This window comes from Heliangelus exortis, chromosome 3, assembly GCF_036169615.1.
Source record: "Heliangelus exortis chromosome 3, bHelExo1.hap1, whole genome shotgun sequence".
NCBI classification, from domain to species: domain Eukaryota; kingdom Metazoa; phylum Chordata; class Aves; order Apodiformes; family Trochilidae; genus Heliangelus; species Heliangelus exortis.
Window position 1 is genome coordinate 17,058,740 of NC_092424.1, and position 27,748 is coordinate 17,086,487.

The window sequence follows — 27,748 nt, forward strand, 5'->3', positions numbered from 1 at the left end:
CAGAAGTACCCTGGCACTGGATTTGAGAATTTCTGAGTGTACACTTGTGCCAAGTGAAGCTTTCAATAGGCAGCAGTTTCGACAGGGGAAAAAAATCACAAACAAACAAACAAACTGGAAATGATAGCAAAACAAAGTTGGAAAATCTTGAGGATCCTCTTGGAAAATCTGAGCATATGCAAATTGCACATGGACACACAGCAAGCTCTTGGCAAGGCACAAGAGACTCTTAACCACAAGATCATCCTCTTTCCCCAAGAAACAAAAAACTCTGTGTTTTGTCCTACCCGAAGTATTTCGTGTATCACTATCCAACCCCTCTTACAAACAAAAAATTGTGTTAATTGGAGACTTACAGCCACTGTCCCTAGATTAAAATATTTTACTATCAGATCTGTGTCTGGCATCACACTACAACATAATTTATATCTCTAAATCTGTTACAAGAAGTCACATATCTACATACCAGTTTTACAGTAGCCAGTGTAGGTTTTTATGACACATCAGATCTCCACAATACACCACTGCTTAGAAATTCTGGTCTTCTACACTAAACTCAACTGCACAGATGCCCAATAGCCCAACACAGGTTGCACAAAGTTCAGCACATTCTTCTCAATTTTTTTTTTTTTTACATAAAGTAGCTCCCTAATGCTAATGAAGAATGTGTTAGATGTAACACAAAATCTTAGTGTTACTGACACAAATCCACAGAGGTGACAAAAGAAGAAAGACTTAGCTGTCTAGACAGCCTCTCCAAGGAAGCTATTTAGACTGCTGCAGCATGCAGCTGAGGATTCTGTTTCACCTGAGGAGCTGCCATGCACACCAGGAGCCACGTTTTCCTGGGCCCCCACAATCCCAGGAGGCACAACACCTCAGCACAGCTCACTTGAGGAGTCTGACAACAAATTGTTGTGAGGTGGCAATGGGAAGCCAGGTTTCCCCACGTTGAATGATGCGGTACAAGTGCCCATGCTGGAGGAGTCTGAGGTTCCTAGGCAGTCTGACCTTTTTTTACTTTTCATACTCAATGTTTCTGTTTTGTCCCCTTGGTTACTAAACTAGGAGCTTCTCCATCTCATGTCTTACTTTTAAGCCAAAACTGAGCAGTTAGGTCAGTGGGCTGGGAGAGAAGACACCCCACAGGTACGAGCTCAGGAGGGGGCTCCCCAGCCTCCCAAGCCAGACATGGTGAGGAACACGTACCTTGGAGGAACAGATGTGAGTTGTGGTTCCTTCACCCTTCACCTTTGAAAATCGTGACCAGAGTAGAGCAAGGAGAGCGGATTTCAAATTGACAAGTGAGTGGGGAACAGGGATTATTTTGCTGGTTTTAACCAGTGCTCATTATGCTCTCTCCTTTCTACTAACATACACTTTGTATAGCATCCAGTATGCAACACATTTTGTCTTCCAGTCCATCTATGAAGTCTTTGGCTTTATATCATGGGCTGGTTTTATATTATTTCAGAGCCTCTCTTTCCTAATCCTGGTGCTATGTAATGAAGGGGAAAAGCAGATGTTAACTATGCAGAATAGAAAACATTCAGAGCTGAAGCTGGAACAATTATCAGCCTACAAGTATTCTTAGATCGGTCTCTGTTTTATCTACCTCTGAATTTCTAGTCATTCCCCTTAATTAAAAATAAATTTTAAGAAGTGTTGCTTTCCAGAGTCACCGACCCCTCGAGTGCAAAATAGGGCTGACAGCCCTGAAAGAAATCCTGTACAATCCACTGACATTTATACATATGCAGGATCTAATCATCCTGCAAGAGCCATCCTAGCACAGTCTGTATGAGGATGGTTATTCAGGAGAGATGTCACACAGAGAAACCAGGCTGACAAAAATCCATTTACATACATGTTACAGCCCACTGTGAGGAGCTACAGCCTCTAAGCTCTGATGTGGGGGAGGAAAGCAAGCAGCCCTTTGCCAGCACCAGGTACTGACAAGAAATGCACCCATCCATGTGGTAAGGAAAACAGAGCTGGGGCCAATCTGAGACAGGAATGAAGGTCATCACAAACATCTCTTCCAACAGGTAATAGATCAATACTGTATTAAAAAAGGTATTTTTATTATTTGCACACATTTTTCTACTTATAAAGGGCAAGAAGGAAAAATGACCCACATGATGTGCTATTAGTCATGTTTTTTTTTGCTAGTACCATATGCACCAACCCCATGTCACTAGAGTATAACTTCTAGAGAAGCTGAACAGGACTATTCTTCCCTACCACAGAAATGCACTGAAAAGAAAAACGAGAGCAAGCAAACTGCAAATCCAGCAGACTGAGTGAAGAACAGTAGAGTAACAAAAAAGTTCCCTCCTTTTGTAGCCACCAATTCAGTTCTCACAGTGCCCACCAACCACAGATTTGCTCAAGGTGCAGTTAGACAAGACTATTTACAAGCCCACAAGTACTGAGAGCACAAAATCCCATTAATCCTTCTCCATCTCTCCCTTATCAGCACAGAAAAACTTAAGCACACAAAACACGCTTTAAATTCAGCTCAGTTCCCAAAAAATATCAGAAAGCCAAGAAAGTGCATGCTACTTCCACAATGGATTGCAGAAAAGTGTAGCTCTTGCTAAGACAGAATTAGCTCTTGCTGAGACAAAATTAGGTTCTGAGTAAAGCATGAAGCCATATGCTTTCTTGGTAGCAGGTTAGGGTAGAGGGACTTGGGCATTTTTTATAACCAGTTACGGTAAGATAATACCAACTTATCTATGATAAGTTTTATCTCGTATGAATTGAGTGACCAAATTTAATCAGATGCATACATATATGGCATAAGATTATTTTTTCATATTTTCATATTTTCCAAAGATACAGATTTCTAATAAGAGTATGGGTTGTGATTAAATTTAAAGAGAGGCATGCTTCCATTATCCTTTTCAACAGAACATACTCTTTCTACCCATTTCAGAGGCCATAATTTTCAATGTATACAAACACTGCTTTTCCTTGTTGCATAAAGATAAGGCTTCCATCCACCTCTTTTAGTTCTCCCTGTGTTTCACCTCTGCCTTTTGATGTCTCTATAATCTTCACACCTTCTTCTCCCCTTTGAAAGCTAATCTGCTCTTACATCAGGGAAAAAAACAAACCCCTAAGGTTTTTAAGAGGTATCACTGAACTAATTTCTTCCTAGAGCCTCCCACTCAGCACTTGTCCAGCCACACCTGGAATACTGTGTTCAGTTCTGGTTCCCATTATACAAAAAAGATGCAGATGGGCTTGAGAGGGTTAGGAGAAGGGCCACAAAGATGATCAAAGCACTCGGATGCCTGCCGAGTGAGGAAAATCTGAGAGAACTGGGTATGTTCAGCCCAGAGAAAAAAGACTTAAGGGAAACTTTATTGCCATGTTCCAGTACTTAAAGAAGGTAAGAGACTCCCTTTTTACAAGAAGTCACATGGAAAAGACAAGAGGAAATAGGTGCAAGTTACTTGTGGGGAGATCCTAACTGGTCATCAGGAGAGAAGTTTTCACTATGAGAACAGTCATACATTGGAATAATCAGACCAGAGAAGTGGTGGATTCCCCAACAATGGACACTTTTAAGACTCAGCTTGATAAAATACTTGGCCACCTCATCTAAACTGTGTTTCTACTCAAAAATGCCAAACCAAATGATTCTTAAGGTTCCATTCAACCTGGCATCCGATAATTCTACTATAAATGCACTGCTCTCATTTATGGAAGCCCAAAAGGGGATATTTTATTAAGGTTTATTTCTACTTTCTCCTCTCTCAGGCCTTTTCAAAGACAGACAACGTGTCATGTGGCTCCAATGCCCTGAAGTGATGTTATTACCAGAGCTGGAACAGACATGGACAATGCAGATTCTCAGCAATATAAATGAAACTAAAATTCATGCTGGAAGGGATCTTGCGAGGTTCACAGTCCAACTTTCCACTCAGAGTAGGGCCAATTCAAGGTTTTATTCCACCTGGCCTTGAGAGCCTCAAAGCACAGATGCAGACTGCACAACTGCTAGGGAGAAGGCTAAGGCAGCTTTCTTTTCCTCCAGTTCCTAAGCTAGACGACCAAATCAGCCAGGGGAGGTTTAGGTTAGACATTAGGAAAAAAATTCTTTACAGAGAGGGTGATCAGGCACTGGAATGGGCTGCCCAGGGAAGTGGTGGATTCTTCATCCCTGGAGGTTTTTAAGAAGAGAGTGGATGTGGCACTCAGTGCCATGGTCTGGTAACCACAGTGGTAGTGGATCAAGGGTTGGACTTGATGATCTCGGAGGTCCTTTCCAACCTGTATGCTTCTGTTATTCTGTGAATATACCCATCAACTTATAAGTTCTTCTCCTTTTTTTTACACAAACTTCCAGTCTCCTGGAAGTATTGGGATGAATTTACAAAACTGGGGAATGGTGGGTTCACAGGTGCAAGAATTCAGGGGAGGCAGCAGCAGCAGCACATCATTTTCACCAGCACTGTTAGCCTGCAGTTGCTAAATGCCACAGACTAGAAGCACCAGAGCTACCTGGCACTCTAAGGAAGCAACCAAAGAAATACAAGAGCAGAGAGGGTGTAGCCTACCTGTTAGTTTGTGTCCAGGTGCTGCACTTGTGTTGAACAGAGCTATGAGAACTAAAGAAAAAGACAGCTTAGGGTGGCACTCACAGCCTTGCCAACAGCTTCAGCCCCAGTCTGCAGAGCAAGGTAACAGCACCTATGCTCCTGTGCCACATGGAGAGGCCATCCTGGCCAGAAGCCTAAGCTGAGGGCGTGCAATAGTCTTACTCTAGCTATATAGGAACAGAAAGAATTTATCTTGAGGTAAGCTGGGTGTGAATGCATTGCATGGCGACTCCTGCAAGGAAACTGGTTTTGTGTGTGTCCTCACCCCATGGTGCACACCAGGTCACTCTGGGAAGCTCTCCCCAAGGGGAGGGTGCACTGCATTTCTAACATGCTGCCTTCAGTCCAGTTCAGAAGTGTGGCTCTAGAAAACCAATTAGCATTGGAACAAGGCTATTTTTAAGACTAGTTCTTCAAGCATATACACATCCACGATGACTAAGCAAAGTTCAGCAGAATAGTAACCACTTTTCAAAGAGAAAACTTTAGAGACAGTATTACAACCGGCCTGTCCCTCTGCCTAAGGTTTGAACGTAACAGCATGGCCCTCAATCAAGCTAGTACCCTCCAGCATCTTGAAAAAACAAAATATCCTGAACTCTAATAAGCCCCTCAATCAAACTATTACAATCCAGCATCTTGAAAAGCACAATATCCTGAACTTCAACAAGCCAGTGCAGCAGTTGAGATTAGGTTGGCATAGACAAGACCCAGAGCTACGCATTATTTATGCCACAACTAAAATCAGTTTAAATAATTCACATCATGAGTCTTGACACTCATCTCCTAAGCAATCAAGTTACGATTTTTCAGCAGGATTTATTTGCATTGCAAACAGAAGAGGGGCCTTTGGTTTTGAATACGTTCATTCATACTGCACTTCATAAAAGGTGGGGAGGAAAAGTTTCATTTTGCAAGAAAGCCACACAAACGTCTTTCACTATTGCTTCCTACAAAACAGGATTATATCAATCGTGGTTTTAGCATGTCATACAGTGGTCTCCAATTTTTTTTTTAATCATACACCCCATGATTTAAAAAAATAATTATTGAGCATGCACACCCAGTGTATGTGTATAGCTATATGCACACACTGCTTTACAGTGTATTTATTATGTGTTTATTTTTTTCAAATCCCTGGTAAGTAGCATACTACTGACAGCCACCTGTCATGACAGAAAAGGTCAGCAAATTCAGAACACAACTTTCAGTAAAAGCAAAGGCAGAACTCATCTTTAAGTCTGACAACTTTTTAAAGCACTCTCCCACAAGATAACAAGAGTTTTGGTGTGGCACAGAAGATTTTTCATGGTCATTCTCAATCTCATTACAAAGTATTGTAAAGAATGTATTTAAAAGTCTTGCGTTTATAAAGCTCAGCCCACTGATGGCAGCCTAGAGAACTTTGTGTATTTCCGAGACCCATTTTGCTGCTAAGTAGTTCCTGGTGTATTTCATTATTGAACTACAATCTAGCCAACACCTTAAGTTAAGAAATATTTATGTTAGAAATATTCATACTCTTATGCAACTGTACAGCAAACCTCCTACACCAGGTATTTTGTCCTAACACTTGTTTCTTCAAGTCATTGGCAATGTCTTCTATGTGTCTTTCAAAGGAATTCATTTCAGTTGTTGTCATATTGTATTTGCTTATCATTTCAGCCATTTTGCCACCGCAGGTAGAACAAGCGTTTGTCCAATGATGTGTGGATTTAAATCTTTTGTTGTCATGCAAGAAATCCCAAAAGAGGCATCTAAAATTTATCATTAAGTTCAATGGCATTTTAAAAAATACTGAACGGACTCCCAGCATCACTGATTAGATTGTTATTCCTTTTACCTTGTGCTCAGAGCAGTGCTATTTTCTTACTGTTCACTTGTGCTTCTGTTGTTAACATTACATGGAATCCATATTTTCTTTGAGGAAATCTTTCGGTTACTTCTCTACCATGAGGGTTAAGAAGTTAAAACTAGATAATATAACACATAAATCCACTTAACCAGGCACACATAAACTACAGTACACTGTAAGTCAATGAACAAGTGACAGTGCCCCTGTGAGCCTCTGAGCACTGTGAGCACCCACTCTTTACAAGACAGAAGAGCATCTGTGGGATGCATGTGACATGGGACCCTCTGATGTACAGACTGAGCGAGGCCACCACTGTCAATCCAATGCATCAATAAAGCTTAATTTTAATGAACTTTATTTTAACTTTTCTCTTGCACCCCAGTGGTTCATCTTGCACACTCTCTGAGACACACACTACGTTATGGGAAACCACTGCTGTAACATATTAATCATCCTGATAGAAGAGGCCACCTCCATTGCATGACATACCTGAGAGCAGTTAAGGAGACATCTCTGCTGGTGTCTCAGCAATGCACTGGGGCACAGCAAGGACAGAGGAGAGCAGCAATCTCTTACAGTGCCACATCTAAAGGACTTTGTCAACACCATCTAAATTCATAAAATTTTAACAGCTTGCTACAAGAATTACATATTTCCTTGGTCTAAATGCAAAAACAGAAGAAGAAAATGAAGAGAAACTGAAAAGTGGATGGGACACAAGGGAGAAAAATGGCACTGATGACCAAGTACTGGTATTTATTCAGCTTGAGCTCATCTGCATCACTACCAGTCAACATCAGCAGTGGGAAAGTTCTCTTCTAGCTGCAGTCACAGTCACAGAATGAGACCACCTTGCCACCTTCTATGTACTTTTGGAGCAGGAGGGAGAAAAGTTGAGGGGAGGAGATGAGGAGGTTGGACATCAGTGAGGTGGTAATTCAGAGTTTACTATACTGATTCATAACAAGCACTCAAGTAAATTCTACTTAATGTCTGTTAGAACAGACATAGCCTGCAGGGTCTAACAGGCCATGTTCAAAGATATCCAGAGCTTACTCCAGGGTAAACCAGCAAATGGAAATCTTCCCATAGTGACTGGACACATGACACTATACAACACAGCCCCAAGCATGGCAACAGCATCATAGCCATCTGAAAGCTACCTTAGGCTTTTAAATAATCTTCCCTATTTAACAGCAGAGAAGAGCTCATGGAGTGCTCAGCAAAGCCATGGGAAGCCTAAGTGCAACAAGAACACCAGGGCTGGATGTGGCAACTCTCACACACAATTCACCAACATGCAGCCTCTTCAATGTCACCGCTGTCACAACATAACTCCAAACTCTTAATTTCTATTCTGAAAACGAAAATAAGACATACTAACACCAGGCTCTTTTATCAAGACATATCTACAAACAGAGGCCTTTGCCTGTAAGACAGCTACTCTGATGCCAACATGAATACACAGCATGCTTCCTGTCTTGCTGGCAGAACTGTGAACACCAGCACTTTGAAGTCTATAACAGGTATAGAACAAAGTCTTCCTCTCATGGGGATTAACATTTAAAAGATGCAATTTTTGTCAAGCACAAGTGAAAACAAGTTTTGCCAACAAAACGTCTTACCTCAGATACTCAGTTTTTAATACTCACAGGCATCATACATCCTTGTGGCTGGGACTCAACTTTTCTAACAGTCAGGCAAGAACACTACTTTTATTATTCAGGCTCTGTTTACACCAGCACACATCACTGTGGATCTTAATGCTAAGAAATATGATTTTCGGTCACAAGTGAAGGATTCCAACGTAAAGGAATTTGTGTTTTGCCCCTGGCAGGCCCTTTTTTTTTAAATAAATACATTTTTTAGATGAAAATGCAAACAAATGAACTCTTTTCTTCCACTGCAGTCACAGCAGCCACTGAAAATATTGAAAGTAACCTCACAGGGTAGCTCCCAGTAGAGGAAACAGCAGTTAAGGACTAGGAGGATAATAATGCAGGCCAGTATACACTCTAAAAAGCTTTGTTAAAGCTTGTAGTTAACACAGTTTCATATTGCCAAATGTCAGTCATCTTCATGAAGGTTACCATTACCACCCAAGAGAACTTCATTTGTACAAAAAAAAAAAAAAAAAAAAAAAAAAGTGAAAGTAAAGTTTTAGATAAATTTTTCCACAACTTTCACCAGACCCTATGCTTTTCTTAATTTTGTGCCCAGTATAGTTCTGGCTCTTTATATCAACAAACTTTCCTACAAGGAATGTTGGAGTTTTCTCCTGAGCTATACAAGGAATTTAAGCACATCAGCTATCAGTGTCCCTTCCCAGGTGGGCAGGTTCCAGACAGTAGGAAACTGGGGCCCCACACAAGTCAGCACACGTAAAATTAACAGCTCTTCTGGTCTACATAGGATGACTAGGATAGACAAGGTTTAGACTCTCAAGTAAAAGGATTTGTGCTTAGGATTTTTCCCTGCCCCTTACAGCCCACTGCCCATTTCTGCCAAATGGGTACATGACAGCACGTTGCCCCTCTGCCACTCAGAAGTAGCAGGAAGAAGGAGGAAGAGCTGGGTTCTCTCTTTTCTTACTTCCTACATCCAGATCCAGATGTGTTCTTTGTAGTCATGTGGCCACTGAGCAATAGTAGAGAAATGTTTCATCTTTATCTTGACATCTTCAATTACAACATGCTTTTACTTTGTCCCATCAGTACCCAGAGAGGACATCAAGAAAATTATTTATTTGAACATCCAAAAAATGCTATCAAATTTCTACTAAGCCATTTCCTATACTTGTCTCAGTTGACAAGAAAAGAGATGTTCTTACATAGTAAGATACATACACATTATCTGTTTTTCAGTATCACAGACATTTTTTTCTTAGAGACTTTCAATAACTCTTAAAGATTAGCCTGTGGAAAAAAAAAAATCCAAGAACAAGAGTACACATAACCATAGGGAGGGGTTCTTGGCACCAAAAAGCAGAACAGTATTCCAAAGTCTCATCTGGAAAAAGGAGAATGCACCTTGCAAAACATGATGCCTTTAGAAATGAAGAGCAGGCTCAGAAAGCGCACTATGGGCTGTTAACAGGTTTGTAATACATGACCTGATTTAACAGTGCTTCCTGCAAAAAGTCAGAAGAGTAAATTTACTTGCAAAGGGAGATTATGAAATAAATTATGACCCTGAAAAGCACATGTTTCCAAATTCACTTTATCTGTATTTCTAATTGTTCCAACTACTACTACTCAAAATCATTCCACACAATCTGTATTTCAGAACACTCAATAGTTGGTATTGCCATTTTGTTAATCAAAAACTAAACAGAAAACAATCATAGCTCAGAGAAGCTAACTGGAAATTCTGTTTTCAGAGTGACTATCTTTAAAAGTAAGGTTGCTAAAGCGTAAGTTAAGTCCATAAAACACAACAACCCATTAACATTATTTGAATGGAATATATCCTTACACTATGGGAGGGGGGAAGGTAGGAGGATGGAAAACTGGAGAAGTTACTGGCTTAGAATCCGAAATAAATCTGAAATAAGAGTTTGATAGAGTACTGAAATGAAGACAAAAAAAACTTTGTTGTACAACCAACAACCCTTTCAGTTCTCTCCACTAATTTATCAAAATTATTAGCTTTACAAACCTGATTAAAAAACATAACTTTGACTAAGTAAAACCTAACAGGACACCTTATTTTTTTTCCATTATAATCAATGAATTAAGAGAATGGACATAACAAGAAATATACCAGTTTTAACATTTATCTGAAATACTGAGGTAAAACACTGTAGAAAGTGAATTTCATTTAACTGAAATTAAGTGCTTAAACAAATTCCTTAAAGAGAGGAGAAAAAAGTAGATTTAATAGGACTTAGCTTTGCAATAAAGTTACCTTTAGCGGTACATTTAATTCCAAATAAATGCAGCTGAATAACCATTTCACCTAGGAAACTAATCATCCCATATTAGAAAAATGAATGACACACAAGAAAGTGTCAAAATTGAAGACATCAATGAAGGGTATGAACGAGTGTGAGATGTATCCTCTGATGAGGTAGAATGAACAATTTTAATATCAGACTTACGTTTACTACATATTTTAAATAACTCTGCAAACTAAATTAATTAAGCAGTACAAGAAGAAAGGAAGTTTGAAATAGATTATTCAAATTCAGTTGGTCAATTTAAAAGCATGATTAAGACCAAGAGGGTGGTTTTAAAACCAGCTGAGTAAAAAGTCAGTTTTTCTGTTTATTATTTATCTCTGTGTGATAGCACCATTTTTCTTTCAGGACACTACCATAACCTCCAAACAAATCCCAGTATTACAGACCCAAGACAAAGCCTTCACATGGGATGAAAGCAGAACAATGTACTTCCAAGTATATTATCACCAAGGTTTTAAAAAGCACAGTCATTAAAAAAATCTCTTAAGACAGCAGTTTGTCCTAAAAATTAAAAGCTGGACTGAACCTAGAACCCTGTATGCAGGCTCCAGGCTGTTTAACATTATCAACCTCAAGATAAACCTCACGTGGTGGATTTGGGGGGTTGCTGTCAGCAACAGCATTCACAGCTCTTAGGAGGGCTCTGAAGACCAGTGGCTCAATCCAGCAGTGTTTCACGAGCTCAGTTTTCACAAGTGTCACACTACAGATCTTTGACATCTTTAAATTACTTAAATGGGATCAAAAAGAAAATAAAGATTGCTCCAAGCCACTGAACTAACAAAGTCTCATTTCCTTGTAGGTGTGACTTGTGGTTGGCCTCCTTACAACAAAACACTGACTGTGATCAAGGCTTCTTCCTGACACAGTACCACCTTATTCTCCTCCAGAGAGATTTTGCTAAGCTCTGAAAAGGCCAAGCTCACACTGCAGCCTTTTGATAAAGCAGATCTCTTTTCTAAGGTTTTTGTTTTTTGGGTTTTTTTAAATATAAAAAAGCTGTTAGAAACAAATTCTACATGGTAGTCATCTCACCCATTTTTAGATACCAACAAACAAGTTAGAATCCATAACCTGCTCTCACCATCACCAATGAGGAGGCTGTATTGTACAGCAGCACACACTTCATCTATCAAATGCCATTTGAAGAGATGATGAATCACCACAGAACAGCCAACTTATGACTGTACAGAGAGTTCAGACTGGAGCTGCACAAATTAAACCCATCCTGTGCTAAAAACAGCCAGTAACTACACAAAAATTACCACAGAAAGAACTGGGAGAAAAGGAGACAGAGAGGTTGTGAGACTGTTAAAGCTTTAACTCCAGGTGGAAGTTCAGTACCTGGTCTGAGAGCTTGTCTGATGGACAGAGAGAGTCCCCCTGCATGGGGCTGACCCACCTTGCAGCAGCTCTGATACCACACATCCAGCCTCCTTGAGCTACCACAGCAAGAAAGGCTGTGCAACAAACATTGCAACATAGGAGTCTTTCTACAAACTTGGAATTTACATACGCTGAAGCCCTAGCTAGAGCTATACTTTGCTTTGTAAAAGGTTAAGTTGTGACCTACCTGGCTACCAGGAAGATTTATCCTCTGAGAGTAGTCACATCTCTGCAGGGTTTCTGCAGCAAGCACAGCCAGTGGGAGGAGACCAATGGGCTCTGGCAGTTACAGATGTTGTTGTGAAGTATTTTTTGCTTGTTTGTTTTGAATGGACAACTCCAAGCAATGAAGCCACAACATCTCCCAAGTGAGAGCAAAATTAGCAAATGAAGCAAAATGACAGTAAGTTTGCTTACTCAGTACTGATTTTTGCAATAGACAGAACTGCTTGCATCAGCGATTATCTGCAGTGCTGTGATTAACTTCATGGAGGATGAAGAGGAAGGAGACAAGTACAGACCAACCATCTATTCACTAACTGTAAGAGGTCAAAATTAGTCATCATGAAAAAAAGAAAAAAGAAAAAAAATCAAACTATTGTTAGAGCTCTACTCACAGTGCACAAAGAACTCCTTGCAATACAGGGATTTAGAAACTGGGCAAGGACAAGCAGTCAGTTGAGAAACTGGAAGAGTCCTTCTCCCTCTGCAGTTTCTTCTGTGACTTGCCAACTGCTCAAGTCCCTACTTTCAAAAATAATTTCAATGCTTACTGCTTGATACTCCCTGTGAGTGGAAGTACACTGTACAAGGCAAGCAACAAACTTTTTCCCCTGTTCAACTTCAGCAGTCCAACCATAAGGGTGGAAATCCTACCATAATACAAAGCTACTGCATGCTATGGATCTTCAGAGGAAGATCCTACAGATTTAGCTCAGTGTCCAACTGTATTGTGGAGCACAAAAGATGCTCTAAAAATACCAAGCTCAGTTTTGCTGGTTCACGTTTTATTTCTACCACTGACTATATCTATGAAGCTCCTCTTCCTGTATTCCAAATCTTTCTCATTATATTTTGGCTTGTTTCTAACAAGCCAAAGGGTATTGGCACAAGTAAAAGGGTAACTGTGAGTTCCTGTGATTTGATTTGTCTTTATTCCATGACCTTTCCAGCATAATCCTGAGTGCTTGAGAATTTACACCATCATTCAGCATATAAACACAACCCACCAATACTAGCTACACAAAACAAAGTTGGTGTCAGGTTCATACTAAGAAGAAGTACAAAGTTTCTGGTGTTTAATTAATGTTGGATAAACAGAGACACCCTGTCAAACCAACTATTTTCTCCCATTACAGAAAATTAGAGTATGAAATTAAGGAGGGAACCCAAGTTCTGCCTTTAAATAAAAATAAGACTGAAGTTTTTCCAGACTGTTGCCTAAACAATCCCTGTAAAAATTTTATTTCCAGCAATGTTCAAGAGGGTGTTTTAAACAAGGTTCCAGCTTACATAGGATAACAGTCATTCAACCAAAAGCAATAACATGGTATGGGTCAGCTGAATCTCTGTAGAGTTAACAAATGAAAAACGGCACTAAGAAAAGTCTTTAGCATTATGTCTAAATTAATTTTAAATATTTAAGCTCCATGCTGTTACCTACCCTGCAGAGCTAGCCTGGATGAAAATTTAAATCCACACTGCTATTGCCACAAATACCTGTACAAATTTCTAACATTTCTAATGGCTTATTTCTTTGAGACTGGAAGGTTGAGCACCTGTCATGGAGCAACAATGATCTTAGCAGTGAGGGCACTCTCCAAACTCAGCTGGACAAGCTCCACTCTGATGGACTTTTCTCTGTCAGAAACTTCAGTAGAATACTGAGTGATTTACTACACCCTTGGTATCTTGGCTAATCTGAAAATTATCCTAATGGAGGATAAGAACATTAAATAGTAATAGCACAAAGGCTGCTCTGCAATGGCAGGATCTCCTTACAGTTTACACACAAACACAGGGACCACACAACATTATGTTCCCTGCTAAACCATATGAGGAAAAAAAAAGATGGCCTGATCCTCTGAGGCAAACACCTCCACACCCCAGAATCTCTACCCACAAGTTAAGTAGTCAACACCATAGAAAAGGCTGTACACAGTGTCATTCCATCAGTGTCCATGCATACCTTATCATTACATTCACACCTCACCAAGGGCCTTATCCAGTTCCCAGTGAGGACAGTGCATCTCCTCCAGACTCTGGAGTGCACTGATAGCTGCTCTCAAATACACTATGAATGCACTCCAAGTTACTCACTCCTTTGTGCCATGCAAGTGTTAGTGTGAGTTACAAGTAAATGAGTCCTGCTCCACAAACACTTGTTAATGAAGCAGATTCAACTACTGCCACAGAAAACAAAATCAAAGCAAGCAAAGCAGCACAAACAGGGTTTCAAAAAAGCAGAATAACTGGGTGAGATCATGATTTGGGGTTGATTTGGTTTCACTCTTTTACATACCAGTTGAAGGTATCTGATCATCAGAGTTCTCATTCACCTAATTAGCTGGTGGACATGCTGAAAAGAGTAGAAAGCAGTAGATAGGTAGCGGTACTTGAGCAACATTTATAAAGGAACTGAAAGCAAATGAAGGAGAAGATTACTGATCTTTTTTCCCCCCAAAGTCAGAAACTGACGAGGGTCTTCCTTTCCCCCACTCAAAAAAGGAAATGCAATTTCACTACCCATAGAGGCAGTTTTTATTAGGATCCCCCAAACAATGCAACATCTGTAAAATTACAAGGGGAAGGAGAGATTCCTGTTTGTACAAAGGTCTGATACTGTGAGACATGCATTGCAAAATATACTACCTGTTTTGAAAGCACATATTCTCTTAGTCCAGAGTTTAAAACTTGGAAACATCATCCTTGCTTACTCCATAGGAAAATTTACAAGTAGATGAACTCTTTCTAAGAGAAAGCAGTAGCCCCCCATTTAGCTGAGTGTTTGATTTATATTTTCCCAAAATGGACACACAAGCTCAAGTGTGATGCTTACAGCCAACAGATTTCCAATTTCAAGCTTCACTTTACAAACCAGGCAAGTTTAAAAACCATGGACTAGGAATCTATAATGCCTTTAAGTTTAAACTACACAGACAATAGCCAGTGGGATTTTCTACAGCATAGAACAGTGCCCTAGCTCTACTCCAATCAAATCACTTGAAGAAATACCTTCAGCTTCAACCTAAACACAGCATACTTCACATATACATACATGGTCTTTTACCTTTAATAACGAAGGCTTCAGTTACCAAACGCAGAATGTACAGGGGTTCACCTGTGCTTGAGAGGTCATCCATTGTTGCCCTTGCATACATACTGATGGCATCTCTGTAGGATCCCTCCACATAATGAAGCTTTCCTAGGATCAGCATAGCCTCTGTCATAAACTTAGGCTGAAATAAAGTGGGAAAAGGAAAAGAATGTTTACATGGTAAAATAGCAGCCAGCAAGAATGGAGTACTTCAGAACAAATGAAGCAGATACATAACAATTTCCTCTCAACATTGCTAGCTCCACAGGCCAAAGTAGGAAGGATTTAAGTGCCTAGAGATCTTAGGGCTATGCTCATGAGAGCAGCAGGCAATAGAGGTAACAAAAGTACTTTGGAGATCAGTTTGCAAATACACACTTGCAAGCCCCCTTTTTGGTTTCAGCTGACCCACTCTATTGATTCACCAGCCACAGATCACATAAGAGCCTGGCATTGTCAAAACTAAACTACTTACATGCACACCAAGAAAATCCCCTTCTTTTAAGCTAAGCAGAAACCTTCATATTTTAGTCAAATGCTCCCCTTCCTTTTGTACATTTAATTAAAGAGAAAACTCAAATAAATTCATAACTCATTGAAGAATTTTCAGGCAACAGCAGAAAACCAGAAGGTATGCCTGCTGTGTCTAAGATTTGAATGCTTCCTTAAATATTTAAAACACCCATATCAGTCCTTATTAAAAAAAAAAACCAACCCAAAAAATCCCACAAAAACCCAAACAAAAAACTACACAAACAACACCAGTAAAGTATACCTCTCCAAACCCTTTTTAAGCTTGGGAACACAGGAAAAGAGATCTAAGCTTTTTCATTCATTTTTTAATACATGCAGTCAACACAGGGACAGTGCTGCACCTCTAACCAAGAAATAGTAATGGCAATATATGGCACATAAACTTAACACCAAGACCTGGACGAATTCAGTGTTTCAGCTGTTGCTGGGGCTAAACTATAAAGAACAAGGGTTGTGTGGACTCCCCTTTCTTTCCTCCCTCCTTCTTACTGTTTTAAATACACCAACTTTCAAAAATTAAGAACAAGGAATTTCCCTGGAAAACCCACTGCAGACTTGCTCCTTGGAAATCAACATGAAAAAAGTGTAACACTCACTCAGAAGCTAACTAGACAAGAAGTTCAGGCCAAAAAGTAATACAGGTCTAGAACAGACTGTTGTAATTGACCATCTTTTTAAACCCAGTTACGCAACTGTGTGTCCAAGGACACCAACACAGCAATAGTCATAGAGGCAGAGTCTTAAAACACTCCTGCAGCTCTGCAGCCGAGTTGACAGGCAGCTACCAACCACACACCCAGACCACAAAATAAAATAAAAGCATAGCTTTACGTAACTTCTCTTACAGAGGCTAAAAGCAATGCAAGACTGTAATCCTGGACTCACACCACATCTGGTTCCAAACCCCCTGCCATGGGCAGGGACACTTCCCACCAGATCAGGCTGCTCAAACCCCATCCAACCTGGCCTTGAACACTGCCAGGGAGGGGGCAGCCACAACTTCTCTGGGCAACCTGTTCCAGTGTCTCACCACTCTCACAGAGAAGAATTTCTTCCAAATATCAAATCTAAAGCTACTCTCCCAGCTTGAAACTGTTCCCCCTCATCATATGACTACACACTCCCTTGTAAAAAGTCCCTCCCTAGGTTTCCTGTAGGCCCCCTTCAGGTACTGGAAGGCCACTTACAAGATCTTGCCAGAGCCTCCTCTTCTCTAGGATGAACAACCCCAACTCTCAGCCTTTCTTCACAAGAAGTGCTCCAACCCCTGATTATCTTTGTGGGCCTCCTCTGGACTCACACCAACAGGTCCATGTCCTTCCTGTGCTGGGGACCCCAGAACTTGGTACTCCAGGTGGGGTCTCATGAGAGCAGAGTAGATAGGAAGAATCACCTCCCTCAATCTGTTTGCCACAGTTCTTTTTGTGCATGGATATGGTTGGCCTTCTGGGCTGCAAGTGCACACAGTATATATATATTTGTAGCACATAACTGGTTGGCCTATGAAAAAACAAGTCTCCCAACAAAAGACAGTGCAAAGGGGCACTGAATTACCAGTCCATTAATAATAATCAACAGTCCAGCTCTGTACATAAAGGAACACGAAGATGCAACACCAACAACTGGTATCAGACTAATAACCATACATTTGGCAGAAATTACAATGACAGAGCTCACTTACTTGTATTTTTCCTCTGCTTAAGATATTTGTGAGATACTGTTTAGCTTCACTCAGTTTTGGATCACTCTTCTCTGACAGTGGAATGGAGTCCTTCAGTTTGGCAAAGTTTTCCTTCAAACATTTTTCTAGCAGAGCCTCTGCAAGCAGCATATTCCTGTAGTCCTCTGAAAGCACATACCAAACAACAAGAAACATTACTTAGTGCCATCCTCTTGACAAACAGCATTACAAAACCAAAACATCACAGCTTTGAGACACACAAACAGTAACTCAAATGAGGGGAAAAGGAAGAAATAAGAGACAGAAAAAAAGTTTCATTAACTTCTAGCTTCACAGTACGTTTATTATGAAAAAATGAACTGACATTTCCTTGATGATATTCCCTAACAAATCTTTTAATTTTGACATCACGATTCATTCTTGTATTGTCACTAATATGAAAGTTCAGAGTTTGCACCACAGAACTCCCTTTCAAAAGCACAAGACCAATCTTTGAAAACATTTAAGTGCATGCTTTAGACTTACAAACGTACAAGCACGAAACACATTCTTTGGACTGCAAATAAGCTATGGCTTTCACTGCAGAGCAGTAACTATATCAGAAACTTTTAAGATTTTCCAGAAAGTTTACAAAAGAAAGAAAAAAAAAAAAAAGTAGAGAATTTAAAAACATTCTACACATCCATTACTAAAGATAAGTAAGGCTTGATCCACTGACATAATTAACATGCCCTATAAGACTGTTTATACATTATAATCCATTCTTGTTCAGATTTCCAAAGAACAAACTCAAACAGAGGGAGTAGCACTGGATGCATGAAGAACCATGCAATGTTGCAATCGTAAGCTGAAAAAGGAAGTTTCATCTTCCAGAGATACTTGCAGTTCTTGCACCACGGCACCAGTTCCATGGTTCATTTATCCATAAAAGTAGTACCTCAAGCAGCTGACTAGTGGGTCAAACAGGGTAAGAAAGTCTTTGTAAATCAAAGAGCCAAACCCTACATTTCATATATACTTCACATTTCGAAGTCTGAAATTCTAGAATGCAGGAAACACGATAGTGTAGCTACTTCTATATTTTCAGTCCATGGGACAACTTATCCCCACTTACCAACTATATGATACATACAGAATTTTTTGTTGTGTTCAGCTACACAACATATCATAACCATGGCTGTTCCTACTCAATTGCAGATCTACAACTAACTTGCATGAATGAAGTACACGTACATTAAATTGGAAGCAAAAACATTCAACTGTATTTCCCTCCAACCTTGCATGCAATAATTTCTACAGAACACTGAAGAGCTTTTCAGAACACTCTTAACCAAACTTGAGGAATTATATGACCATATACAATTAAGAAATAAGTATACACTATCTCTCAAAGCAAATAGTACTGTTAAAAAAAATCCCATCCAGGCACACTATTGTTTCCAGAAACACAAAACTGTAGCTAGTTCCTTGCTGGAAGAAAAGTTCTGTAGCTATAGCAAAACATTACTCTCCTAATGAGGAAGTTATAGCAACACAGCAGCATATCAACAAACAATGGTTTTACAGCAATCATACTGTTGTTACACCTTTTAATTACAAGGAAACAGACTAATATGAACTCTTCAACTATTAATGCCTCTTGATTGCACGATGACCTCTGCACCCAAGAAGCACTGTTGAAACATGACTCAAGTTCAAAGGTTGGCCATGTGGTTCTCACACAGGGTTTGATCTTAATCACGTACACACTTGGAACAACTCATAAATCAACATGTATTAAGCTACCAGCATCCCCCCACCATGCTTTCCCACTGTGAAGTTTATTGCCCTCCAGCACGCATCAATAAACTCTAGGACCACATCCTAGAAACACTCCTATAAAGAAGCTGGTTTATTCTTGGAAGTAACTGCTCCGACTTGACAGCAGAGTTTCTTATACCAGTGTGGTGTCCAGGATCAGGTCCTCTTCACAACTTATTGATGTTGACTACGGACACAGAATTTTATATTTTTGAGTCAGGCTGCCTCTTTTGTTGCAAACAACTTCATTTAGAAATAAGCTAGGTAGCGTGTTGTAACAGGGAAAAAAAAAAAAAAAAAAATATATATATATATATATATATATATATATATGCTCTTTATGCAACGTGTCTTACATATGAAAAGATACGTGGATGAGCCCAAGCCTTTAAATACAGCAGTCCCCTTCAGAAGCGTAGGGAGACAACTTAAAGGCATCCATAGCGGGTGACAAGAAGGCAAGAGGGAATCAGCACCACACGTATCAAGAAACTGAGCCATTTCTAAACACGGAAGATTTCGGTCAGTAGCCTGGCCGCAGCCCAGCGGAGGTTGTGGAATTAGAGTAGCACCGAGGCCACCTGCATCCAGGAGCTCCCCAGACGTCCCGAACACGCAGAAGCCACCGAGCAAGCGCCGCTGCCCCTTGCTCACACTGACAGCCCCCAGCAATGCATTTCTCTTCGCAGCCCGAGGGGCTCGGAAGCGCTGACACGAAGATTGAGCGCAGGGTTTTCCTCCTGAACGCCGGCTCCTGGGCTTCCACCGCAGCAGAGGCATAATATCCACATATCCAGCCATCCCTCCCTCTCAGCGCGGGGCCGCGCAGCACCCCGCTATCCCCGCCGACACTCCGGCAACTCCGGCAGAGGGGGCAGCCGTAGCTCCCGCCTACGCCAGCCCACGGGGCCGGGGCTGCCGAGCCCGAATGATGAAGTCGGCCCCGCCGCTGCCCTATACCCGGGCGGTCGGGTAACGGCGGCCACCCCGCCGCTCTGCCCCACCCTGCCAGCCCCCTGCCGCTTACCCGCACCATCGTCGACCCCCGCCGCCTTCTGCGGGTTCCGTGTCTGCGGCAGCAGCTGCTGGGCCAGGTGTTGGAGCTGCTCCCACCGCCCCTCCGCCCGGCACCGCTCGATCTCCAGCTTCACGTGCGAGTGCGAGCCCTTGGCCGCCATCTTAGCGCCGGCCCGGGCCTGTCCCGCCCCGCCCGGCCCGGCGGGGAGTCCCCGGCGGCAGCGCCCCGGAGATGCTTGGAGCTTGAGCGGGGACGCCGCTCTGGGTGGGCGGCGCCGGCCCCGCCCGCCCCCGGGGTGCCCAGCGGGGTGTGCGCGGGCGGGATGACTCTGCCCCGGGCCTGCCGCCGAGGACAACGGCTCGTTCCTGGCTCGCCCTCCCGGCTCGCCCCTCACTTGACGCTCGGACCGGAGAACCGTGGCCCCTGCATGTGCCGCCGCTGTCCCGGTCCCGCGGCCATCCAAGCGCACCGCTCCCACCCAGCTGCCCTCCGCCTGCCACACGCAGCGGGACTCGCGGGACGCTGGGCATTGACACCGAGGGCTCCCTTCCTCGGTGAGAAGGGCCGGCGCCGCCGCTCCCCTACCATGACCCTCGAAAGCCACCTGAACCCCGCGCCTCCTCTGTCAGCCGTTCCCACCCCTCTCTCCCCTCCTCCCGCAATGGCGATTTCAGCACGGAGGAACCCTCCAGCGCACCCGTAACAAAAGCCCACGGCGGTGCCCGAGGTCGGGGCCCCCGTAAAAGTGCTGAGTATAAAATAAGGAGGCCTTCGACACGGGATAAGGGAGGAAGCGAAAGAGAAGAGTTTATAGACCGCGGGGGTAACGACGGCAGGGTGGTGAAAGCAGAGCCGCCGGGTAGTGCGAGGCGCTGCCACTGGGATGGGCGGGGACACACAGTGCCCCGTCCCGCCCTCCCGGCGCTCGCACCGCCGTCCCCTTTCCTCTCGGCTCCGCCCGGAGCGCGGCTGCTTGAATACCCTGGGCACGCCCTCCGCAAGGAGCGGGCCTCTCCTCACCGGGGCCGGTACCGGGCCCACCCCGGCGGCGGCGCGGTCCCCCCTCCCCGCGGTGGGCGGGGCGCCCCCCCTGCCCCTCTGCGAGGGCTCCACGTGGAATGCCATGAGCGGTGACGTAGCCCCGCGAGGCGGAAAGGTGCAGCCAATGGGGACGCGGGGGGGGCGGGGCCGGAGCCGGAGCGCAGCGAGTGCGTGGGGTCAGAGGTGAGGCCGGGGATGGTTCCCTGCCCGACCGCAGCCCGCAGACACCTGCCCGGACACCGCAGCCTCCGGGAGGCACGGCCCGGACCGAACCGGCAGCCGACACCCGACACCCGGTCGGAGGGTGCGTAGCCTGGCGGCGGCGAGGCGTCTCCGGCAGCCAGGGCGGGAGCGGGCGTGGCTGCGGCCTGGGCGGGGGTTTCGCGGGGTCCCGGGCAGGCGGGAAAGAAGCGGGCGGTGCCGGTGCCGGGGCGGTGCCGGTGCGGTGTCAGCTGTCAGGGCTGCGCACCGGGGGTTGCTTCGGCGGGCGCTGCTGAAGGCGGGAGACGAACAGAAAAGGCGAAGGGAGCGATGGGCTCCTCAGCTCGCCGCGTCCCGGCACTGCGCACCCCGCTGAGGTGGCCTTTGGTTGCCTGCCAGGTTGCTGCCATGAAAGTTGTATCTGATTTAGGGTTTGTGGGTTTAATGGATCTGCTAATTATACGCGGCCCCTGAAGACCCCTTTGCTCCCGCAGCGGTGGGGCAGGTCTGGGTGATGCTGGTGTGGTGGGTTGCCTAGAGGCTCAGTGGAGAGGCTGGGATGGCTTGAAGAGTGCATGCTCATGGCATGGAAAACAACAAAAAATAGTAATTTTGTGGAAATTCCTGCGTACTTCCTAGAAATAGGGACCCTCTAGAGAAATTCTTAATTGTAGCTCGCTGGTGATCTGCTTGCTAAGGGCTTGAAATGAAGCAAATTCTTCTATTATAGAACGTAGTGGGGTTATTTTTAAGCCCTCTGTAAATCTGCTGAAAGTAGATTGCATTTCATAGAATCAGAATCAGCTGGGTTGGAAGGGACCTCAGAGATCATCAAGTCCAACACTTGATCCACTCCGGCTGCAGTTCCCAGACCATGGCACTCAGTGCCACATCCAGTCTCTTTTTAAATATCTCCAGGGATGACGAATCCACCACTTCCCTGGGCAGCCCATTCCAATGCCTGATCACCCTCTCAGTAAAGAAATTCTTTCTAATGTCCAACCTAAACCTCCCCCGGCACAACTTGAGACCGTGCCCTCTTGTCTTGCTGAGAGTTGCCTGGGAAAAGAGACCAACCCCCCCCTGGCTCCAACCTCCTTTCAGGGAGTTGTAGAGAGTGATGAGGTCTCCTCTGAGCCTCCTCTTCTCCAGGCTGAACAGCCCCAGCTCCCTCAGCCTCACCTCATAGGACTTGTGCTATTTTTCATGTTGCTGGGTTTTTTGGGGGGAGGTTGAAATGTTTTCCATGTTGTAGGAGATCATGATGGCCCAAAGGATTTCTAGAATACGTCTGCATTTCATCTTTCTGGCTGCATTCTTTGCCTCTGCCTTAGCTGTGGAACACGGAGGAGAGAGTCAACATGCAAATATTCGCCTTGATAAGAACCTGGTACAAGATAAAGAGTATGTGTTGCATGTTCTAAAAATGTAAAATTGTTTCTTAGTGGTTTCCTTATCTCTTGGTACATGAGTTGGACTTAAGCCTAGGGCACACTTTTCTCAGGATGTTGTATGTCTAAATGGAGTCAGATATGAGACATGCTTGCTGAGTAAGTTTCTAGAGATACTAGACCTAGAAAGGTCTCTCTGGAGCCTTTAGCCCTGCTCATACTATAAATAATTTCATACAGTAATCCATCTTACCTAGATAAACAGACTTTAGACAAGATCATGGTCTTAACAGGTAGAGTGAGGGTTTTTTTCTCATTTGCTTGTTCATACAGACAAAACAGTGGTAGCAGCAAATAAAACTCCATAAATACTTGATGTTTGACTGGGAAAAATCTTCCTTCAGTTCCTGTGCTTTGGAAGACAGCCAAAAGGAGGTTTTGGGCACTGATTCAGTTGTTTGAGAGTTTGCTAAGCAGGCCAATAGAAACAGAAATAGCTACGTAACATATTAGAGCTCACTGCAGCACCTACAACAAACAACCTTTGCACCACCTTCATCTTGGTATAAAACTGTAACTTTGGGTTGTCCAGGGTGCTTTTAGAGGGTGTACTGGACTGTCTGATCAAAAGCAATGTTTGATGTAAACAGAATACTGACTGATACGTTGTGTACTTTGTCTATTTATTTTCTTTCTCAGACACATCATGGAACATTTGGAAGGTGTTATTGAGAAACCAGAATCTGAAATGTCTCCACAAGAGTTGCAGCTTCATTACTTCAAAATGCATGATTATGATGGCAATAATTTGCTAGATGGATTAGAGCTTGCTACAGCTATATCACATGTTCACAAAGAGGTTGGTGGGATTTTGTAATGGCATGTGTGTTTGGAAACATCTGGCTCTCTAAAAGCAGCTTACCATAGGACAGAAGGGTTATAACACATCTTAAGCACAGTTACAATTTCACTTGAAAATGAGATTATTTTTGCCCCTCATGGTTTTGATTTGATTTTTAAATGTACTAGCTTTATCACAGCTTTTTGTATCACATTGCAGTTTTCAAGAAATCTCCACTGTAGTTTAAACTTCAGAGGGAAGAAGGACTGTAGAATAAAATTATTTGACAAAGGAGATACTTTGATAGGTAGGGATGGGGAGAAAGGGCAGTTACCCAAAATGGGATAATGCTGGTGAGGATTTATAGAAACAGCATGTGATAACAGTGCTGTTTGAGGTTCTAGGGCCTCTGTTCTCAACTTCAAACTGTTACTGCCATGGATACACAAACTGTAAGAAACCTCTTGCACAAATTAGTATTAGACAAACAAGTTGTGGTCTGCTTTTTTCTAAACACAAATTCTCCTTCCAGCTAGGAACATTTAAGGACAGTAGGAAGATACAATCATTAGGAAGACAATACTCACACATTCTCTTGTACTGACCTCTGAAGATACAGTTCAGAATACCTACATACACCTGTGCCAAAAATACCTACCTGAGAACAGAATAACCACTGTCTGTTTCATGTGCAAAGGGATTTCTTTATATCCCCCCTTTGCTTGTAAGTGGTGATAATGCCAATTTGACTGACTAAACTATGATGCTGGATTTTTTCACTACTCTTTTGCTGTCAAGCTCTGCATTTTGCAAGTTCTGACACACAAGAATGTGTTTCTGTACTGTATAGAAACTATACTGTCAATACTGCATCAAGATCCATGTTAAGAATACATCTGTTAAATTATTACCCAGTGCTATTCAGCCTTTAGAACTTTTGGCTAAAAATATTAACTGGATACAGAGTGCTTGTTCTGAAGTCCAGAGAACTTGGACTTCATAGCTTGCACCTATAAAACTTGCTTATATTGGTATAAATGATTAAGTAAAACTTTATGCCAACCTAGGCACCAAATATTAATATGAACAAAATACAACAAAAAAATCAGTTGTCAGTCATCTGTCATACGTACCACTAGGTGGGAATTGCTGAACTCTTCAATGTGTTTTTGTTTCTGTAGGAAGGTGGTGAGCATACCCAGGCAATGAAGGAAGAAGAGCTGATCAGTCTGATAGATGATGTCTTAAGAGATGATGATAAGAACAATGATGGATACATTGACTACGCAGAATTTGCAAAATCGCTGGAATAACCTTTTGCAAGGGGCTTGATTCTCCTTCTAACTATGTGGGAATGTGAACAACTATAATGTGTTTCATGAATGCCTCATATGAACCTCTGTGCTGTAAGAAGGAGGGGTGTACCAGTTCCAGGTGCATTTATTTGAAAATTATCTGTTAAGAGACTGGGTAACTTGGAGTGAGAGCCATGTCTGATGAAACATAGCCACACACATTGGAATCTTGAAGCATGGAAGCATCAGCATTACTCCTAGGGGGTACAGCTGGCAGACCCTTTAGTAGCTGTGTATGGATACTAAATGGATGGTACACAAATCACAATACACATATCAATCACAGTACATACACTGAATCTCAGTTTTTCTGTCATTGGGGTATATAGTACTTGTTTGCTTACATCTTCTATTGAAAGTTATAAAATACCTAGAAAGCAAGAAATGATTACTGCCTATAGTTGGATTTCAAAGCTAAATGTCCTTAGTTTTCCACTAATTTCAAAGGAAACTTGCATATATGTACAGCTGCTTGAAACAGTAATTGTAGAGGAAAAATATTTGAATGTGGTCTGTTGGAGGTCCACATGATACCATATGGACTTTTAACACAGTCTTTGAAGAAACTGAGTATTTTTAAATAAATGTACTTCCTCGCATACCCTTACATTTTACATGTATATATACACACACACACATCTTTTTCAATTTCTTCTCAAACTTCACAGATTTATATCTTAATTTACAGTTTCTTTTTCCTGCGTTCCATGGTGTTTTCCTAAGAAAATGAAAGTATTTTTATTACATTTGTATGGTATATTAATGCTGCATAGCATTTACTAGAATAGTTTCTGCTATCTCATTTTGAAGGTCACATTAACAGTAAACGAGTACAATATAAAAGTTTGTTCAATTTGGTTTTTACAGTATTAACTAACAGGATAATCTAAGTGAGCAAGTAATGCTGCCTGAGTTCATATTCCTTGACACTTAAATTATGGTATTACTTTCAAAAGGTAGTTCATAACTAACAGTTTCAACATGAGTGTTTGCAAATTAATGTGGCTCTAGGACTGTTTTCAGTGTCTTGACTCAATCCTTGGTAAGTCAAGCAGTTTATGGATAATAGAGCAGTGATGTGTTTCTATGTTATTCATATTTGGTGACTAAAACAACTGAAATTTTAAATTTCATTCAATCACTATCCATTAAGAATCTAAATGTTAGCATATATCTGTAAAATGTATAAAGAGCTATTTTCTTTACAAAATTATTCTTATACAAGAGAAATGCATTTGTAAAAGAAATTATTTCCTCTGTTTAAATGTTTGTGCAATGAATCCTGAGTGTCAGCCTTTTTTCTTGTAGTTGTTTCGATACCTCTGTGGCTGGGCTTGTGCTGGTTGTAGAAGCAATAAAAATTAATTGGGGTTTTTGCATGCTGGAGCTACACAGACAAGGCTGGACATCCTCATGAGAAACACCTAGTGTATTTTTAAGCCCATCTCCCTTACCAGTAGTCATCTGAAAAGAAAGCTACTTAGGTATTTTTTAGGTCACTCTTTTGAGGGTTATTCATCTGGAGTGGATGCTGAATCAGAAGAAAGTATAGAAAATACTTGCAGGTAGGAGGGGAGAAGAGGTTAAGCTGCTCTGCTTTGAGCACTGAAAACAGGTTGTCTGTGGACCTGTATTGCATGAGCTTCTGAGTTTTGGATTTATTTGAGAAAGAGACTTAAAAATCATGGTTTTCTTACCAGGTTGTGCAGTCTATAAACTTAGTTCAGCAGCCACCCATGGGGCATATTTATATACATACGTATGTTGTACTTATATATGTAATTATGTTTATTAACTACTATTTTAAATGGCAAAAGGCATGCACCATAAAAGCTTCACATCAGAAATATGATAAACATGGGTAACATGAACATTGTTCACCAACTATTTTAAAATTGTTTGTAATGGTTCAGAAACATGCATAAATAGACAGTCTACCAAAAAATGGAGAACAAAATTGGTTCTCATGATTTCATGATGCATGAAGAAAGAGCAAAACAAAATTTCTGCTTTCCTAGAAAGAACAGTTCAAGGAATGCTACCCAAGCTGAAACCTGCATCATCATGTCTTTGCTCAGCCTCTTAAATACATATGCTTCATTAAGTGCACTTAAAGATAAATGTTTTTACAACTGTCTAGGGAGCTTTCTCAGTTATTAAGCAGAAAAATGCTAAAATGCTGAGAGCAATGGTGAGTCAAATTTAAATACAACTGATTTGTGTACTAGTTGTAGTTCATCCTGTACCCTAAATATGCTAGTACAGGTCATACATACAGTATTTTCAATTTCATAGTTATAGTATAGAAAATACATTATTTAAAACAGAAATAGTCGTAACTATAAAGCTGTTTTAACACCTGTAGAACAGTTGCACAGAGAAGAGAAAGCAGAAGGGGTGTGTGATGTACTGAAGGTCGGTCGCATCCCTGGCAGAAGCAGGAAAAAGGAAGAATGCTGTTGCTTATGGTTTTAGCCTTGTCCTACTCCATCATCTCAAGGGATGGGGATTAGTTTTCCCCATTAGAGGAGAACACACCTGGCTTTGCATTACTGTATGCTATGCACCCTGTGCAAAGTATCTGTATTACCTGCTTGTACCTCACAAAATACTGCATAATCTTACAGCCAAAGAAAAAACTTTGTCTTGTTCTTGAAGCACTCTTAAACTGAGTGGTTTTTTTATTATTATTAGTTGATGTAGAAGTTAGCCTGTACACAAAGAAAAAAAAATCTGAAGCACTTTGTCCAATGCC

General features: G+C 42.0%; 2 protein-coding genes across 9 annotated transcripts in view; one reads left to right on the top strand and one right to left on the bottom strand.

Annotated features, from left to right (window-relative positions):
* The window catches only part of TTC7A (tetratricopeptide repeat domain 7A), a 167,624-nt gene extending 147,300 nt beyond the window's left edge, over positions 1-20,324 (bottom strand). For 4 of the 6 annotated variants that reach the window (XM_071739416.1, XM_071739415.1, XM_071739414.1 and 1 more), the window contains exons 1-3: positions 20,174-20,324; positions 17,347-17,510; positions 15,105-15,273 (exon numbers count right to left, since the gene is read on the bottom strand). In XM_071739416.1, coding sequence (XP_071595517.1) covers positions 15,105-15,273; positions 17,347-17,510; positions 20,174-20,324 — 484 coding nt within the window. Of the gene's footprint in view, positions 1-14,336; positions 14,396-15,104; positions 15,274-17,346; positions 17,511-20,173 lie in introns of those variants that run through there. The other 2 variants (XM_071739418.1, XM_071739417.1) reach the window with 2 other exon arrangements.
* A 708-nt stretch (positions 20,325-21,032) lies between these two features.
* Positions 21,033-26,273, top strand: MCFD2 (multiple coagulation factor deficiency 2, ER cargo receptor complex subunit). Of its 3 annotated transcripts, none has more exons than XM_071739419.1 (4): positions 21,033-21,320; positions 22,662-22,810; positions 23,497-23,656; positions 24,820-26,273. In XM_071739419.1, the coding sequence occupies exons 1-4, from the start codon at positions 21,048-21,050 to the stop codon at positions 24,949-24,951; spliced, it is 714 nt and encodes a 237-aa protein (XP_071595520.1). In that variant the 5' UTR covers positions 21,033-21,047; the 3' UTR covers positions 24,952-26,273. The 3 variants fall into 3 exon arrangements, with proteins under 3 accessions (XP_071595520.1, XP_071595522.1, XP_071595521.1); XM_071739421.1 differs by having other exon boundaries at positions 21,204-21,509; XM_071739420.1 differs by lacking the exon at positions 21,033-21,320 and adding an exon at positions 21,563-21,805.
* The last annotated feature ends 1,475 nt before the right edge of the window (positions 26,274-27,748 follow it).

Excerpts from the sequence above, each read along its gene's own strand:
- MCFD2 (XM_071739419.1), top strand. The coding sequence starts at position 21,048 with ATGGGCGGGGACACACAGTGCCCCGTCCCGCCCTCCCGGCGCTCGCAC. Across the intron at positions 21,321-22,661 it reads TAGCCCCGCGAGGCGGAAAG|GAGATCATGATGGCCCAAAG; the intron begins GTGCAGCCAATG and ends TCCATGTTGTAG. Across the intron at positions 22,811-23,496 it reads AACCTGGTACAAGATAAAGA|ACACATCATGGAACATTTGG; the intron begins GTATGTGTTGCA and ends TTTCTTTCTCAG.